Source organism: Dipodomys ordii, unplaced genomic scaffold (assembly GCF_000151885.1).
Source record: "Dipodomys ordii isolate 6190 unplaced genomic scaffold, Dord_2.0 Scaffold66, whole genome shotgun sequence".
NCBI lineage: Eukaryota > Metazoa > Chordata > Mammalia > Rodentia > Heteromyidae > Dipodomys > Dipodomys ordii.
In genome coordinates, this window is record NW_012267282.1 from 11,218 (window position 1) to 30,532 (window position 19,315).

Consider the following 19,315-nt stretch of genomic DNA (forward strand, 5'->3'; position numbering starts at 1 on the left):
CAGGTGGTGCTCTAGGTGTGCGCACCATGCTCCTCTCCTCAGGACTAGAGGGTGCAATGACCACTGATTCCCACCAGATGGTGCTCTAGGTGTGCACACCATGCTCCTCTCCTCAGGACTAGAGGGTGCAATGACCACTGATTCCCACCAGATGGTGCTCTAGGTGTGCGTACCTTGCTCCTCTTTTCAGGACCAGATATGCAGTGACCACTGATTCTCACCAGAGGGTGCTGTACATGTGCACAACATGTTCCTCTTCTCAGGACCTGGGGTGCAGTGACCACTAATTCCCACCAGATGATGCTGTACATGTGCACACCATCCTCCTCTCTTCAGGACCCAGGGTACAGTGACCCCAGATTCCCACCAGATGACACTCTAGGTGTGTGTACTGTCCTCCTCTCCTCAGGACCTGGGGTGCAGTGACCACTGATTCCCACCAGAGGGTGCTCTAGGTGTGCGCACCATGCTCCTCTTCTCAGGACCAGAGGGTGCAGTGACAACTGGTTCCCACCAGGTGGTGCTCTAGGTGTGCGCACCATGCTCCTCTCCTCAGGACTAGAGGGTGCAATGACCACTGATTCCCACCAGATGGCGCTCTAGGTGTGCGTACCTTGCTTCTCTCCTCAGGACCTGGGGTGCAGTGACCACTGATTCCCACCAGATGGTGCTCTAGGTGTGCGCACCATGCTCCTCTTCTCAGGACCAGAGGGTGCAGTGACCACTGATTCCCACCAGGTGGTGCTCTAGGTGTGCGCACCATGCTCTTCTCAGTACTCGGGGTTCAGGTTCTCACCAGATGGTGTTCTAGTGTGTGCACCGCCCTCCTCAAGACCCCGCGTCCTCCCACAAGACGGGCCCCTGGACCCTCACTTCCACTCTTGCTCCACTCTTCTTGTGCTCTGACCTGGAGACCCAGACACGAGCCTGGGTTCAAGCAGCGCCGACGAGGCCTGGCCCTCCCTGCCACTGAGGCCTGCCATCCCGGCTGCCCATGCCTGCCCTCCCATCTGGGTCCCGCCCTGGGAGTCTCCCGCTCTTCTGCCTGCCCGCCACCCGCTGCCCGGCCTGGCCAGGCCTGAGCTCCACTTCCGGGACTATGTTGGGAGGTGTGGCGATAGGGGAGGGAAGGAGGGGAAAGAGGGAGGGAAAGGGAGGAAGAGGGAGAGGGCAGCCCAGACCAGGGAGCAATACACCCACTCTATATAGACAGGAAACACGAGCTGGGTTTCTGTGAATGTTTATTGATTATTGTTTATTGATTATTCCACTTTCCTGGTAGAAACCGGGAAAACATTTTTTCTCCACGAGTGTCCCTTAGACCTAGACCTGTAGAGCAATCCTGTTGGTGACGGATGAATTTAAATTAAAACATTCAGTCTTCTCCTGACTCCATCGACCAAGCTTTCCTTCAAAAATTTAAACCAGGCCAGGTGCCAGTGGCCCAGGCCTGTAATCCTTGCTACTCAGGGGGCTGAGATCTGAGGATCGTGGTTCAAAGCCACCCTGGGCAAAAAAGTCCATGAGACTCTTATCTTCAGTAAATTACCAGATAACTGGAAGTGGTGCTGTGGCTCAAGCGGTAAGAATGTTAGCCTTGAGCTGAAGAGCACACGGACAGCATGCAGGCCCAGAGTTAAGTCCCACAGCAGACAAAAAAAAAAAAATTGAACCAGGGAGGCAGCAAACGGCCACGGCGACTGGAGGCCAGGAATTCAGAGACACGTGCCATCTTCACAAAGCTTCCACCCAAGGTTGGTCTATGTGGACTTTCATGCTCCCTCATAAACTGCAAACACAAATGAAAAAAAAAATAGTTTGTACTCTTCCTCTCCCTCCCTGCCTCTTTCCTTCACCCACTCTAACCTCATCCCTGCTTGCCCAAATAATACTCCGGAAACAGTAAGGATATCTTAATGAAACTCATGCTAGAAAACACAGAGACAAAAACAAAAACCACTTGAGACAAACTGAGGCCAGAAAGGGGGCTGTGCCCCAAGTAGTACAATTCCACCCTAAGTTAAAGAGCTAAGGAACAGCACCAAAGCCCTACATTCAATCCCTATAAACAGGGCAAAAAAGGGAGGGGGGTTAAAGAAAAAACATGGATGCCTATTTCCACACTGTCCCACACATGGTGTTTACATGTCACAGCTGGCATTTCCGATATAAACAGCAGAAGGCACCCTAAGACCTGGGACGGCATCAAGAGCCCCAGTATGGCTCTGTATGGAAAATTTTCCAGATATTCTCTTGCCTGCCTTCTCATTGAAACATTGGAGAACATTCTACATCGGTCATTTAGCACAGGGAAGAGCACAACTACTACAGAAATACCTAGAAGTGAAATGACGGTCATAGTGTAAGACATCTGTTGTTTTGATGAATTCTCCTACAGTGGCTTCCTAATTTTGTATACCTCTACCCACAATGCATGCCAACAACTCTCCGAACTGAGAATGTGGAAATGAACTGAACACAAAACTCATTAATAAAGTACCAGGCCCAGCATGTGTGAGGCTCCTGGGTCCCATACCCAAATCTACAATGCAGTTCAGAATGTGGAAATGGCAGATGAACTCAGACCTACTGTGTATTTTCCTAACACCTAGCATAATTTAAAGAGCTTCAACAATTAAGTTACATTTTCCTTCCTTGTTGACATCTTTGGATTGTATGCCTCTCAGATCATTCAGTGGTCTATTCTTGATCTATTGAATCTCTTTTGTCTCTGGACAGTTTTGCAGCTTATCTTTGGAATCTTAGGGAGGTTTGTACTGATTTCCTTTGAAACATTTCAATTTATCTGACTTTTCTTGGATGGCGTATGGATTTGTTACCCTCTATAGAACTTACTCATCTTCAGGCTTCTTCCTATCCAGCCCAAACATCACAATGACCTTTGCTGACACCTTGTCCTTAACTTAGCCTCTGAGGCTCCAGTGCTCACTGCATGCTTGGGACACCCACACTATATAGACAGCTCTCATGTTGATCATTTGAGGCCTGTGCTTATGTTGCCCCAAAGGTTATGAGGAGTGTCTGATACTCGGATGTGCCTCGGGTACCATCTCAAGTCAGGAACATCAAAACCCCAGACTCTGGCTTAGTTCTACACTACTTGCCTAGGGCTCAGTGAGTACCAGTAGAGGCAAGATTCTCAAGGATGCCCTTGTGCAAGTTTGCACTGCAGATGGACAGGATCTTCTCAGAGCCAGGTACTGTGAGCCTCCACCTCCATGTCTCCTGGGATCTGGATATGGTGAGCCTCTCTGTGCATTCAGTTACCCTCCAACACCAGTGGTTTCATGCATGCCTTCATATACTCTAGCAGCAAGACCCTGCAATCAAGTTGGTTCATACCCTGTCATGGGACCTACAGTGATTGGTTGCAGCCTCTGGTATACCCTCAAGATCATGAGTTCAAGGCCAAACAATGAAACCCTCTCCAAAAATAACATGTGCAAGATCATTAGCCATAAGGTAAATGCAAATGAAAGACACAAGACCACTTCAGAAGTGGCAGAAAGTAGGAGGTGGGGTCTACAAGGAGAAAGTAGGTCACTGGGTGCTGTTTCCTAAGACCCCAGACTGAGATGCTTCCATGGAGCAATTCTTCATGGCACACAGGGAAATCATATACATCTAATTTATTCCTAAACCCTGAAAATCAGATTCTATCTCGGCTGCACAAATGACTACAGAACAATTATGGAGAATGGACCATATCAAACTCATATAGGAAAAAAATAAATACAGATACAAACTTTATGCCTTACACAAAAATTCACTCAAGATAGTCCATACCAGGGTACAGTGGCTCAAATCTGCAACCCTAGCTGCCTGGAGTATAGGTAAGGGGATGATGGTTAAAGGCCACACTGGGCATAAAAGTTCACAATGCTTCATCTCAACTAACGGCTGGTAATGATGACTCACACCTGTTAACGTTGCCACAGGTTGAGCAAATGGTTGGAATAGTGTTATGTGCCTGTTGTCCTCAGCAACGTAACATAGGAAGTACAGGTGAGAAGATCACAACCCAGGCTGGGTGTAAAACAAGACCCTACCTTAAAAATAACAGACACAGTGCTGGGAAGATGGCTCAGTGGTAGAGCGCTTGCCTTGCATGCCCAAGGCCCTGGGTTCGATTCCTCAGCACCACATAAGCAAAAAGAAAAAAGCCAGAAGTGGCGCTGTGGCTCAAGTGGTAGAACGCTAGCCTTGAGCTGAAGAGCTGAGGGACAGTGCCCAGGCCCAGAGTTCAGGCCCCACAACCGGACCCAAAAATAAATAAATAAATAACAGGCACAAAGGGGGCTGGAGACACAGCTCAAGTGGTACAATACCTACTTAAGAAGAGTAAGGCTTCCAGGACCATAAATCCATAAACTTTTCATATGTAAGACTGTCAATATTACAAAAGACTATATAGCTTGTTTTTCTGTAAAACAGAGGATTCGTAAAGAAACAGTTGAGAAAAATTTGCTATGAAGATTGGATTTCTGCTGCCACACAAGTCTGGACAGGACTCCTCCCTAGCATCTTCAAAGGGAGCACAAATCCCATGATACCTCAACTCTAGACCTCTGAACTTCCAAGCTAAGACAATTTTTTGTGTTGGAAAACTTGCTAGGACTGATCTGAGTAAAGAATATAGGCATATTCCGCCAATCCATGACTCCACAAGCTATATCTAGCTGGGTCCCCAAGCCCAACCCACAAGATGGTAAGGGGAGAATCCCAGGCCATGATTACTGCTAGGAGGTCACTTTCAGGTCTGTCTGGAAGCTCTGGCCTCAGTTTTCAACATTCTGGGGACAGTTGGAAGATGAGAACAAGGATGGGCAACATTTGTGTTTCCATGGAGCTGGTCAACAAATCCTACACCTTCACACTGCTTAAAATCAGAAAGCCCAGGGTTGGACAAGGCCATCCCCTTCACATGGTCTCTAACTACAGCCAGACTTCCAGTTTGGAACAGCCAAGATGTCCCTCCAAACGTCACACAGGGTTGGACAAGGCCATCCCCTTCACATGGTCTCTAACCACAGCCAGACTTCCAGTATGGAACAGCCAAGATGTCCCTCCAAACGTCACACAGGGTTGGACAAGGCCATCCCCTTCACATGGTCTCTAACCACAGCCAGACTTCCAGTTTGGAACAGCCAAGATGTCCCTCCAAACGTCACACAGGGTTGGACAAGGCCATCCCCTTCACATGGTCTCTAACCACAGCCAGACTTCCAGTATGGAACAGCCAAGATGTCCCTCCAAACGTGACAGGGAAGGCACCTTACTAAGATTCAGAAAGAGGATGCCCTACCAGGTCAAGAAGTCTCATTGTTCCAAGACGTCCTTTAAAATGGGTAAGGTACATCAGAATGGACATCCATACCCCTCTTTTGGCAAGGGACAAATCCAGAAAAGGGAGAGGTGGAGGTAGGACTTGTTGTCAAGCTCTTGATGGCAGAGGTCCTGTCCACGGGGACAAAACGGGACAAACAGGGCTCTGATCACTGCATAGGGAGGTGTCCCAGCTAAGCAGGCTATCCCACACAAGTGGCAGCTCCAAGCAGACTTGTCCACTTTCCCAAAGACAGACATGATACAGGTAGCTGAATCAGGTATTTGGAACTCGCAGAGCCTATGGCTTTGCCCAGAATATGAAGGATAAAATTGTCTTGGAGATCCTCAAACAGCTTACTTGTCTGTGGCCAACTCCATCACTGGCTTCCAAATTTCTGCATATCTAGGCCCTGTTGGAGACAAGAAAGGCCATAGGCAACAGCAGGAAGATTTCCTGGCACAACTATAGTATGCATACTCATGGCAGCTGAAGGTACAGAAGTTGCTGCCACCACCCTAGAAGTCATGAAGGGGGGCAGCTGGGTGGGGATCTGAGGCCGTCTTCCTCCAGCAGGTAGATGGGTGGCTGTCCCCAACAAAGGCACTCAGTATACCCTCTGATGTGGCTCTAGGAGGATGAGTCCGTATTCTCCTCCCGTTCATGGACTCACTGGGTGGCAGGGGACCGGCGTGAGGGCCTTCAGACACTGCGTTCGAAGGTTCTGTTCCTTTAGCTGCACCATTTCTAACCCACTCTCCAAAATTTCTTTTCTTCTTTGGTGCCAGTTCTGTTCAGGAGTATCACCCTACCACTTGAGCCACAGCTCCAGTTCTGGCTTTTTTTGGTAGTTTGGTGGAAATAAGAATCTCACAGACTTTGCTGTCTGGGTTAGCTTCAAACCACAATCCTCAGATCTCAGCCTCCTGGGTAGCTATGATTACCTGTGCGAGCCACTGGAGTGCAGCCAAAATTCCCTTTTCTATCACAGTCAAGATTCTCCATGTCCTGACTCCACATTCAGGTCTTCCATTAATGGTTCCACATCGTACACGTACACGTACAACCAATGGAAAGGAAGGTCATGTGTCCCTCACAGACCAGCTTGGGAGTGTCTGAAAGGAAGACTGGGGTCTGATGTTGAGGTGCTTTGTTGAACATACCTAACCCACACATGGCTGGTCACAGACACTCAGAATTACAGTCTACTCCTTAGCTTTTACAACCACCAAGAAATTCAGCTTCTAGGAATTTAGCATGAAGAAATAACCAAGCAAAGAGCAAAGGGAAGAGAAAATGGATGCTTAGTCTGATACTGTTTATGAAACAGACACTGGAAATAGTCAATGACCATCACTAGAGTAGCGGAGAAATCAATCACCACAACCCCATCATGAAACACTAGCACAGGAATTTACTTGCTAGATTTGGACGGATGTCAAGATGCGTCATTAAGTGGAAAGTGGGACACATACAAACACTGAGCTTTAATGTAGTTGCATACAACAGTCCTTCTGCAGTCACAATGACGTGCCACCAGGCACAGAAGTCGGCCCGAGCCCACCTCGCGGACAAGCTCCTGAGAACACTGTCCTCTCGGTGCTCAAGGGAACTGCTCCCAAACACAGCAGCACCAGAAGTCTCCCCACACCTTTCAGTGATAACAAATGGATGGGGAAGGCCTCGTGCACAGAGAAGTAGGAAGGGACATTATATTCTCTGGAATCTGTCAGCAAGACAGAACTTACCAGTAGCTCAAGTATGAGTTATCACTTCACAAACAGAACAGACATTCCTTCAACTTGACCCCATGAATATGTGCCAGATGCTTCCTTCTATATAGACAATTACCAACTAAACTATTCAAAGAAGCCTTGCAGTTTCAGGGGAAAAAACCCTTCATGATCCATGAAGAACCTCTAATTTTATTCAGGAAAAAGCTCTGCAACTTGTGTTGAACAGCTGGGCAATCCGCATCTCCTTCTCTGGCGCTGGCTTGGACCCCCAGGGCTGCCTTGGCCCAGGCTGCCCCCTGAAAACTCAAGGAGCATGCTGGCTCCCCAGACAGCATCACACGAGACCTTGTTGCGAGACCACTGCACCTGAAAAACAACACAGCAGTACACGTGGAGATGTGTTCTGCCAGGCTCCAAGACTTGTCTTCCTACCAGGCTATCTTCTAACCCTGTCAAATCTACTCTCTGGCCTCAGGAGAACCCCTGCCCAGTCTGAGGCTACTTATGTCCCACCATGAGTCATATTTATTCCTCTTCACTGTTTCCTTTATTTAAAAAAGCACTAATTAAGCCCTCCTCAGCCATTAGCTGTGTATCGGGGTTAGGAGAAAAACAAGCAGGTCTTACCTGGCTGGAGGGCAGGGGATGGCTCAGCTCCATGGTAGACACAGGCACAAACTCTGCAGAGCTAAGAAAGGCACAGGGTCAGAACAAGCTACGTATCAGGGGATTAATCCATACACAATTCTAATCTGCACATCAGGACAGGTTATGGCTCAAGGTGCCAAGACCCCCAAGTCATATACCTACAAATCATAAGCCAGTTGAGGGGTTCAATTCCAATGAACGCTCTTTCTGTGTTGACGGTTAGCTAGGAGGGGAATGTGGTTCACAGCAGGAGATGGCAAAGAAGGGCTGGGTCTGAGGTGAGAGTCTATCTGGACCGAGTCAGGGAAAGCAGGAGGGACAGCAGAGACTAGACAGTCAATGCCAACACATACACACTATCACATGACCTGACCATTACACTCCTAGGAGTACTCCAGGGGAAATAAAGGAGACTACCAAGAGGAACTATGTGCAGGAACGTCCGTGAAGACCTTCTATGAGATTTCACCAAACCACAGACACGGAATGCCAGCCACAAGAGAACGCCCTACAAGGTCACCCACCCACACTGGTGATTAAGTCTTACCAATAAAATGAATTATTGATATACTCAACAACAAAGGGCATCTCAAAAGTTACACGGAACGGAGCCAGAGAAAATGGAAGCAAAAGACACAGCCTGAGCACTAAGCCTAGGATTCTATCCACATAACGCTCTATACAACACAGTTGCATTTTCTGTGCCAGTCCTAGCATTTGAACCCAGGGACTGGGTGCTGTCCTTGAACTGTTACCTTTTTTTTTCTCGATGCTAGTGCTCTACAACTTGAGCCTCGGTTCCACTTCTCTTTTTTGTGTGTGCATAAACTGGTCCTGGAGCTTCAATGCAGGGCCTGGGTACAGTCGCTGAGGCTTTTTTGCTCAAGGCTAACACTCTACCACTTTGACACATGGCTCTACTTCCAGTTTTTGGTGGTTAACTAGAGATGAGTCTTATAGACTTTCCTGCCAACCTCCTGAATAGCAAGGATTACAGGCATTAGCCACTGGCACCCAGCTTCGGGTAATAATTTTGACAATACTGGTAACTGATGTAAAGGCCTCATCTTTTCTATACAGGTGCTTTACCACTTGAATCATACCCCAGTCCCATTACAACTAGTCTTCACTGACAGAAGCAGATCTGTGGTTCTGTGGTGGCAGAGTCCTGTTGGGTGAAGGCAATAAGTACATTCACAACCTCCACTAGACTCTGTGGCTTCACAGTAGACGTGAAAATCACACAGAGAAAAACTGTGGCTTGTTCAACCTACACATTTGCAAGTAAGATGTTTAAAGAAGGATTCAACCAGCTACCAGTGGTTCATGCCTGTAATCCTAGGTATTCAGGAGGCTAAAGTCTGAGGACCACAGTTCAAAGCCAGACCAGGCAGGGAAGTCTAGAAGACTCATCTCTAATTAGACACCAGAAAGTTTTTAAGTGGAGCTGTGGCTCAGGTGGTTGAGCACCAGCCTTGAGAAAAAAAACTCAGGGAAAGTGTTGAGGCAGGAGTTCAAACCTCAGGACTGGCACACACAAAAGCATTCACAGCCATCACATCAGGGGACTACAGGCAGGAGGCATGGGGAAAAGAGAAAATGTCAATGTAGCCATATGGATAAACCACAGTGGAAACAGGAATCAGTAAAAAAAAAAAAAAAAAAGCATATACCCCATCTGACTGTGACTGTGAATGCAAAAGCGAATGAATCTGTGTGGTTTGGATTCTTTTACAACTCTGTTATCTCAACAAGCAAAGCATTGATGTGGGGAATGTTTCTCCTATGTTACATACTCCTTTATGTTTCTTCCATTACTGGGCACCCACTTGAATCATATGACCTTTAGCTCCCAAATTAAGAGGATCCCACATCCTGAGGACATTGTCCTGCTGACTCCCTAGCATAAATAGGACGTGTGTCCTCTTAAAAAAAAAAAGACCATACCATCGTACTTTCCCATCCCTTTCTGCGACCTGCAGTCTCCTGGTCCCGTTCTGCAGCATGGGGGCCTCCATTGTCATCTCTCCACCCGAGGACCCTGAACCAACCCATCTACCATCCACTATCTCTGCATTCCCTCATGTGGTTTAGTCATCTCTGTATCTCTGAACATCCAAAATATCGACACTGTCACCTGGGCTATAGAACCTCTCCTGGGCTATTTGAACTCCTCCCAAGCCTCATCCAAACTACAATTTGGAAGACAATTCCATAGCCTGTGGGGAAGAAACACCAGAAATTGGCTAATGGGGCCCAAGGTAACATTGAGTGACTGAGCACAATCCAAAGGATGGGATGCCCGCATCTGCTGTGATGTCTAGACAAACCACTCTGCTTTAAGAAGAAGCAGGATGAAGGGACTGTTACAGTTTTTGAGGACCAGAAAGAAAAGGTCAGATCTGCATAGACCAAGGTAATAAGTCTATAAATCAGCTCTACCCCACCTCATAGCCTGCAGAGAATGTCACCAGACCTCCAGCCTCACCTGGGGGAGATGAGACACTCACAGGCCTGCAGCGGAGGCTGTGTCACCAGGAAGCGGCGCCCCTCTGCCTGCCCACCACTTGAACCAGGGCCTTCTTCTGAGTACATGACCTGGGGATTGTCACGATGTGTATCAGTAAATCCTGCAGGAAAAACACACACACACACACACACAACCTGCTGGGAAGGAGGAGCGTGACACGCATGCAACTATGGCCTCAAGTCAGTCCTCGGTCACTGTTCCTGGATCTAAACCCTCCAGAGCAAAGAACTGTCGGAACGGCAACATTAACAACCTTTGAGTCTTCAGGTATCACATGAAAGTCAGGCAATGCTCATTTCAACCTGTGTTTTGCAACTCCAGAACTCCTGACAGCCAGTGCCAGAGCCTACAACAGAGTCATTCAGATCTGAGTAGGCACATGTGTAGGACAGAAGAGGCCTGTTTCTGTCTAAACTAAGTCCGTGGGTGGCATGGACTTTAAAAAGCCTAGCCTCAAACAAAGAAACATAGATCATGGTGAGAGTCATGCTTTGCTCCCTTCTAGCCACCAGAATGACCACCTAACCTGGCAGATGGATGCGCAGGACCTTCTGATGTCAAAGGCCCTTCCTGACTACCTGGTGTGTGACTCTCCCTCCACTTCTGCTGACTCCTCATCCACACAAGACTTAAAGGGATTCTGAGTAGAGAAAACAAAGCTCTGGTATCAACTTGGACATTCAAGATCACAGGTAATAAAACAGTAAATCATAAATTCTCTCCTGGAGAAAAACAAAATCAGAAGCACCACATTCAATGTCTGCAGTTCTGCAGAGTGAGGAAAAACAGCCACATGGCAAATGCCTACAGAGTCCATGAGACTCAGGATTTATGACAAGGAATATTACCAAAAAAAATCATAAGCTTAGACAACCTTCTTTTTTCCCCAAATGTACTCTTTCTTTTTATGCCAGTGCCTGGGCTTAAACTCAGGGCCTGGGCATTGTCCCTGAGCTTCTTTTTTGCTCAAGGCTGGTGCTCTACCACTTGAGCACAGTACCACTTCTGGCTTTTTCTGTTTATGAGGCACTAAAGATTCAAACCCAGGGCTTCATGCATGCTAGGAAAGCATTCTACCACTAAGCCACATTCCTAACCCCATAACTTTCTCTTTAAACCAAAAAGCTTAACTGGAAAATGATCTAAAAGAGACCCCTATCTAAGGCCATCAGTATGTTTTAGAACACCAGGTAAAAAAATAACCTCAAAACTCCAAGGTAACATATATAGGTTAGCTGGGTACTGGTGGCTCAAGCCTGTCATCCTAGTTACTCAGGAGGCTGAGATCTGAGGTTCAGGGTTCAAAGCCAGCCTGGGCAGAAAAGCCCATGACGCTCTTATCTCCAATAAACCACCAGAAAACCAGAAGCGGTGCTGTGGCTCAAGTGGTAGAGCACTTGCCTTGAGCTGAAGAGACAGTGCCCAAGCCCAGAGTTCAAGCCCCACCACCACCACCAACAACAAAAAAGAAACAGAGGTTATCTGCTCAATAATAAACATGTGATTCATCACTAAATGCTACAAAAAATTAACAATGTCTTCAAATTTCTGATGGATAAGATAATTTCATCTCAGAATTCTATCCCTGCCAAATTGTTACTAAAAGGTAAGGGAAAATTAAAGATATTTTTAGAACACGAAAGGATTTAGAACCTTTATCTCACAAAAACCATCTTGCAAAGCTAACTGAAGGTGTTTTTTAACAAAATAAGAAAGTCAAGAGAGAAAAAACTGACAGTAATCCGGAAACAAACTCAGAGAGCAATTAAGGGGGCACTGAACATGATGGTTTTACCCCAGACCTAGGAAGCCATTATTTGCTTATCAACAGGAGGAGGGGTTCCAGCTGTGAGTTTCAAATGGGATACTGAAAACACTAGAAGATATTACTGGAGTATAAGAACAGATGGCATAAGAAAAAATAAAAGGCGGCTGGGAACGTAGCTCAGTGGTAGAGCGCTTGCCTTGCATGCATGAGGCCCTGGGTTCGATTCCTCAGCACCACATAAGCAAAAAGAAAAAAGCCAGAAGTGGCGCTGTGGCTCAAATGGTAGAGTGCTAGACTTGAGCTGAAGAGCTGAGGGACAGCGCCCAGGCCCAGAGTTCAGGCCCCATGACTGGGGGGCCTGAAAAAGAAAAAAGAAATGGTTTAATTCCTCAGTACCACATAAACAGAAAAGGCTAGATGTGGTGCTGTGGTTCAAGTGGTAGAGTGCTAGTCTTGAGCAAAAGCAGCTCTGGGACAGTGCCCAAGTCCTAAGTTTAAACCTAGGACTGGCAAAAAAAAAAAAAAAGCTGAAAAGTTATACACACAGAATACTAAAAAATTCTGGTACATCCACAGTGCCTTATAAGAGTCTGATGTATTGGAGAGGCACAAACAAATATATAAACAATATTTAAACTTTTAGTTACAAAGAAACTTCAGAAACAAACTAAAATAGGACATTACATTCTGAGCTGAGGATAAAAGAGAAAGTGGTCTAAGGAGCTTACCCTCCTCGAGGCACAGGTGACATAGTAAGGTGACTTCAGCAGAGTCACAGAGAGGCAGCTGTTCCCTATCACTTCAACTCTTTTCTGTCTCATTTTTCATTTGTGTGTATTTTTTCTTCAAATTACAATTTAAAAAATCCAGATGTGTATTGGAAGAATCTGTCTTTCTTCTGCACTGGTTCTGGGTCTCATCAAACCACACAGATTCAAGCAAAAATTCATGGCCTCGCCTAATACTACCACAAAACACTGGAGTAGTTGTAGTGTAATGATGCTTAATTTCATAGTCTATGAAAACTACACCCACCTATTCTCAATTTCTCTGATGCCAAAATTAGTGCAAATGCTAAGTGTGAAATAATGAATTTGTACATACTGTCTCTTAATAATGTGTACATGCTGTCTTGAGTGCATTATTTCTAATTACATTAAAAGAGTCTCAGAAAAGTACAATTGCAAAACGTTTACCAAATGTCTAGTATATATGATCTGTGGAAATCTAATACGTTATTAAAATGCTTATTCAATTACTAAGTTAAGTTTATTACTTCAAAATGTCATGTTTATTAGCTTCAGGAAACAAGTCAGTTAGGGACAGCTTTTTTTTAAGTCATGGAGGTTAGATATAGAACAAACCCTGACTTGCTGCTGGAGCAAGTCCAATGTAATATCTTGTTGATCTCAAAGGAGGAGTTGGGGAGGTGGGGAGGGAAGGGATGGTAGGGGAAAAACAAAGGGGGGGTTACAATATTCGATAGGAAATGTATTAATTACCTTACTCATGTAACTGTAACCTCTCTGTACAGTATCTTTACAATAAAAATATATATTTAAAAAGAAAAATAACTACACCCACCTGCAGGGCAAGGATCACCAACAGAGGCAATGGGCACGGACATGGTGGAACCTGGTAGGTGCATCCTGGAGTCCAGCCTGCAGCTATGGGCTTGCTGCCCGAGCTGGAAGCAGACTTCCTTGGAGGATGGCCGTGCAAAGGACGTCATCCATGACTCAGAGGCAGCCATAGGAGGACCCGTCATGTTGCTGTCCACAGTCAGAGAGCCGAAGCTGGGGCTGAGGCCAACGGGACTGAGGGTGGCAGGGTCATGGTCAGGCCCCGTCCGGTACCTTTCGCCTTCTTGGAGAGATCTGAGGTATGTGGAAAACAATGTCCTATGGCAGGCAGAGACAACAAACTCGGGGGTTTTGAGTTCCCCTCCTGATTCAGCCTGAAGACTGTGGCACCCAGAATGTCACTCACCATGCTGCCCGGACCCTTCCCCCTGAGGTTGGTGCAAAGACTGACCATTGATAGCTATGGACCCTGGAGACTTACTAAAGCCATTTACTTGAAGCCTACAATACCTCAGCCCTTTATCCACAATCCAAGAAATGTTAAAAACTGAAAGTGATTAGCAAGACACATTAATCATGTATAAACAATGGTTAACTTTAAAGTACTATTAGGCAGTAACTGATTAATAGTTTAAGGAATTAGCTTTCCACAAATGTTCATGATGTGCTTCAGCTGTCAAATGTCAGATGTGCTTCTAGGATTTTGTTCAACCTTCCCTCAACCTTCCCAGCAGCATGCATGGCCTATCATCAACCCCATTGCACAGGTCAGAGGTCACAGGAACTTGCCTGGTGCCATACACCTGGATGGTACCAGACCCGTGTTATGAGCCAGACATGCCAACACCAAGAGAGGCTGTGTCATGAGCCTGTGCAGAAAAGGAAGGGGGTGAAGTGGGCACAGATGATGAGCTGACAACTGTGAGCTGGACCGACCCCAACACTAGGCCTGAGGTGACTGGCACTGGACCGGGCACACTTCCTGTCCTCCTATCACTATCAGGTTGATCCCTCCTCACAAGTGAGCACAGAGAACAGGGAGAGGCTTGGACAACAATGACACACAAGGATTTGAGAGGCACCCAATGCTGCAGCTCCACAAGATACAAACTTGGCAAAACACTACCCAATGATATTGGATTTGTCTTTAGATGGTAAGTCTGGACTGATTATTTTTCCATTTTTTTCTAAGTATTTTATGTCATTAAAAAAATTACACATGAGGTCAGGCCATATTTTAGTCAGATTTCAGGGACAAAGCATAAGGTCATACGGAAGTTTCCCTTCTAGGACCTTGATGTGGGCTCCTTGGTTTCCCTGCTCTGTCACTGACAGGTGTCCTAGGGTTAGGACCTAGCATACCCAGGCCCACTCAACACTCTGTCTCCACCCAAGGAAGTGGAGGCTAAGCAGGTAAGACGGTCCTATGGTCTAAATGTAAGGCCATACCTGGCAGCCAGTGGCTTTGAGATTGAGTTGACTCCAGGAAAGCCCAGGGCAAGTGACAGTGGATGCCACGAAGCTTGAGTAGGAGACCGTACATTTCTACCTTCCTCACGTCCTGCTGAAAGCAGATCAGAGAAGAAAGAGCACATGAGGCTGCGTATTCTGGTCCCCTGCGCAACAACTAAGTGCAGCCCTGCTGGTTAGAAATAGACATGGTCTCATGTCATCCCAACATTGTTCTCTGTCCCTCTCTCTGGTCTGCACCAACAGTCCAGTATTACAATCCTGGAGCTTGGCTCACTTCTCAGATCTATTCACTATCCATTTCCTTCTGTCCACATGATGCCTCACTTCCAGAATGGCACCCAAACATACGGTAACCAGAAATACAAGGGAACTACTGGCCCATCATGGCCACTCCTGTGCCAGACGGATCCTGTCATAAATCAGCCCCAAGTACAAGGAGGCCAGATGTCCTGGCAGCTTACCTGACCACTGAGGCCTGCCCACCAATTCTGAGTCACCACAGGGATTGCATGAGGGCTGCAGGAGGGTAGGGTCCCACTCCTTTGTGCTGCGAACTTCTGAAATGGCCTGCTGGGCTGGATCCACGCGATGGAGAAGGTATCTTTGGCGTCGTCGGTAGTTGGCAAACCAGTTGTGTACTTGCTTAGCTGTCAAGCCTGTCTCCAAAGCCAAAGTCTCCTGCACCAAAACAAGAAGACTTCTGACCCCAAGTTACAGGGGATAATTTGCACACAGGTGGCTGAGATAGCTCAGATGCACCAAAAAAAAAAAAAGTGAGTATGAGTCCAGGTTGTCCTGTGCAAGGAGGGCAGACATGGCCATCCGTGCATTAGTACACTGGAGAAAGGATTGTCTCCTGAGCATGTCCTAAGGCAGAGAAAGCAGGGTCTCCATGAACAGGACACACAGGCCTTACCTCCCAAGTTGATCCCAACCCTGAAGTGCTAAAGCCCGAGCATTCCATTCCCTAAGCCAGGAAAAGGGCCAGGCTGAAGGCCTACATTGCCTCTCATCAGAGATCTTCTTTCCTACAGTGCTCACTGGCTAAGAATTCCAGGTCAAAGAACTAAGGGCTGGGAAGGTGGCTCAGTGGTAAAGTGCTTGCCTTGCATGCCAGAGGCCCTGGGTTCGATTCCTCAGCACCACATAAGCAAAAAGAAAAAAAAAGAACTAAGGGCCTCTATAGATTTCAGGGTGAGAAATGGACGATTTTCACATGAGAAGAAAACAAACCTTACAGAGCAAAATTCAAACAGCACCAGCCTCCCGGGAGGCACACCAACAAAAGATGTGTGTGGGAGAAAGCAGAAAGAGAAATGTGGAGAAAGGTACAGGAGCCCCAGGAGAGAGGCAGAGCCAACTAGAGGAAGAAGGAGCCATAGAGGGGGAGGACATGAGGAAAGCCAGTTGTTCTTACCCGCTCTGCCTTGCTGGGGTTGGTGCTCACACCTGAGGCAAAGTCCTTCAGAGTCTGACGAACTTCTTGAGGAAAGTTCCGGCTCTTGGGGCTCTTGGGGCAGAGGGTAGGGGGTGGTGGGTTCCTGGGGGAAGGGGGATAGTGGAGGAAGCTCTAAAGAACAGAAGCGTCTGCGCTCTGATTAGGACCCGGTCTTCTGAGGAAGGTGATGAGCATGTCCTTCTGTCCCACAAGCCTCCTCCTAGTGGTCCCTTTCTCTGTCTCCACTTTGTGAGACCCACAGCCTCTCTCACAGGAACATAACATCCCCACAGGACCGTAGCAATCTGCCTGGGAATCCTGTCTCTGGGCCCTAATGATGCTGACAAACATCTCAGCCACCTTGGTCCCTCCTGCATGCTCTGCATCTGCCTCCTCATGACCCAGTCTCTTCATCATGGCTCTCCTGGTCACAGTCCTCTGTTCTACACATGGCACAGCCCTTTCCTCTCCTCTTAGCTCCAAAACTCCCACCCTTACCCATGGTGACTTTCTTTGTTCCTGTTTCCAGGGATGTCCCCTGCTGGTCCACCACACTCCCCGATCACGTTTATATCCATAAATGGTCATAATGGGGATGAATATTAACACAACGTCTAATTACAGATGATCATGTTCACAGTGTTAATCATTAAGATATTCGGCACCTATCCTTTGCCAGGCATGTGGCTAAACAAGGGACACGTAACTCTCCTGAACTGTCAATGTTCCCACCCCGCTCTTTAAAGGGTCCAGCAGCCATAAGGGCAATCTGGAGCAGAGACAGTCTAAGACATGTGACGCAGCTCCCACTTGCCCTCCAAGTCAATCAACCATGTCCATGTGCTCCTTGTCCAGCCAGTCAATTGGGATGCCCACCAATGGGCTCTGCTTCAGTCTCCCTGCAGAGGCACCTCTTTTTCCAGCTACCACATAACAGAAGTGGCAGGAAGAGTGTGGTGTAATGATGGAAGCACAGTAGGTCCTACTGCTCATTAACAGTGTGACAATCTGCTTATTGAGACCTCCTCCCACTGTCCCCTCATTTCGGGGTTTGGATGGGAGATCTATTTCTCAGGGGCCCAGGGAACCAGCAGAGAAAGTTTTTCTGTGGAATACAATGAAGAGGTACCTCTTTCTGCATCGGAACTTCTGCACAGGGCTCAGGGTGGCTACGCCTAGCCTCCTCATGGCCAGGCAGTAGTGGATGTCATTCCAGAGCTGCACCAGCTCCTGACTGCCGCCTGAAACCCGGCACTCCTGTGGGAAGAGCTTGCTGAGTGCTAATTACCCTTGCCTACCCTGGAGCATGTAGAGACCTCTATCTACCCACACCAATCCACCTTGAGTAGAGTAGTGGAAAGACCAGACACCTGAGTTCAAACACATTTATCCACAATGTGCCATTGTACTCAAGTAGTAAAGATACGTTGATCCCCACCAGACATTAGACCAGCCAGTTACCACAGAAGCTGTGGCAGACACTTCATGTCAGTCATGAATAGACAAGTCCTCACACACACATGCATATAAAACATTCAAAGAAGCAGGGCACCGGTGGCTCACGCCTGTAATCCTAGCTACTCAGGAGGCTGAGATCTGAGGATAGTGGTTGAAAGCCAGCCTGGGCAGAAAACTCTGTGAGACTCTTATCTCCAATAAACCACTAGAAATGAAAGTGGTGCTGTGGCTCAAGCGGTAGACCACTCGCCTTGAGCTGAAGAGCTGAGGGACAACGCTCAAGCCCAGAGTTCAAGCCCCATGACGGGGACACACATACACACACACACACACACACACACACACACACACACACACACACACATTCAAAGAAACAGATAATCCAAGTTCTCAGCTGCACCTTACAGGTGGGAAATTGAGGCGCAGAAAAATACCATGATTTACCTCTAGCCCTACAGCAAGAGAAAGAACAATGGTCGAAGCAATGGGGACCGATTCGACACGCCAATGTTTGACTAACATCACAGCTGGCTATTACATGAGCTGTCCTAACTAAACTAGCAGCAGTGGAGTCTGCCGGTTTCTCCATCCCCTTCTGCAACCCCTCCCACCCCGTCCTACCTCCAGAAGCTGGCAGGCTGCCTGCAGCTGCTCCTGCTGGACCAAGACACGGGCACAAACCAGGACCAGGGCCCCATTGTCCAGAAGGTGCAGACGAAGTTGGCTGGCGAGAACAGCTGCCACCAGAGGTCGCAGCTGAGTGGGGTCATCCCGAAGGTCCCAGCACAGCTTTGCCGCAAGGGTTACCAGCTCTGGTGGGGGCGGACAGGAAGCCCCGTGCCTCCGCAGCAGCCTCAGGAAGTTCTGCATCCGGTACCAGGCAGCCCGCTCTGCCAACACACAGCAAGCAGACGGCGCTAGCACAGACCCGTGTCCTGGCCCTGGTCCTCGGGGCAGCGCCAGGAGACAGGTAACGCCTGACCGTCAACCCAGGGACACTCGAAGGTAACAGGAGCTGGCCGGCTACGAGGCGGGGTGGTCGGATGTGCCCCCCGATTTCACCCCAGCCCTGCTCCGAACAGCTGGCCGCGCAGAGGCCCGCCCGGGTGCTGCCTCCTCTGCCCTCTGCCCTGCTCGCTCCTCCCGTCTCTGGACCCTTCCCCTCCTCTGGGTTCTGTTTGGAACCCAGGGGACACATGCACTCTTAGGTGGCTGCAACCTCTTCACCCCCTTCACGGTACACGTCTTTAGGAATCGGAATTCGCAGGACAGGCAAAGGCCTGGTGAGCGGCGCCCGCCCACCGGGCGCACACGCCCCTCGGCGGCCCGGCCAT

General features: G+C 48.0%; 1 protein-coding gene across 1 annotated transcript in view; it reads right to left on the bottom strand.

Annotated features, from left to right (window-relative positions):
* The window catches only part of Anhx (anomalous homeobox), a gene marked incomplete at its 3' end in the record, with an annotated part of 26,280 nt that extends 7,429 nt beyond the window's left edge, over positions 1 to 18,851 (bottom strand). The window contains exons 1-11 of the mRNA XM_013023026.1: positions 18,603 to 18,851; positions 17,653 to 17,780; positions 16,503 to 16,626; positions 15,547 to 15,763; positions 14,886 to 14,952; positions 13,614 to 13,846; positions 12,714 to 12,721; positions 10,220 to 10,329; positions 7,711 to 7,771; positions 7,362 to 7,449; positions 5,708 to 5,759 (exon numbers count right to left, since the gene is read on the bottom strand). Of these exons, the coding sequence (XP_012878480.1) occupies positions 5,708 to 5,759; positions 7,362 to 7,449; positions 7,711 to 7,771; positions 10,220 to 10,329; positions 12,714 to 12,721; positions 13,614 to 13,846; positions 14,886 to 14,952; positions 15,547 to 15,763; positions 16,503 to 16,626; positions 17,653 to 17,780; positions 18,603 to 18,851 (1,337 nt within the window). The remainder of the gene's footprint in view (positions 1 to 5,707; positions 5,760 to 7,361; positions 7,450 to 7,710; positions 7,772 to 10,219; positions 10,330 to 12,713; positions 12,722 to 13,613; positions 13,847 to 14,885; positions 14,953 to 15,546; positions 15,764 to 16,502; positions 16,627 to 17,652; positions 17,781 to 18,602) is intronic.
* Between the last annotated feature and the right edge of the window lie 464 nt (positions 18,852 to 19,315).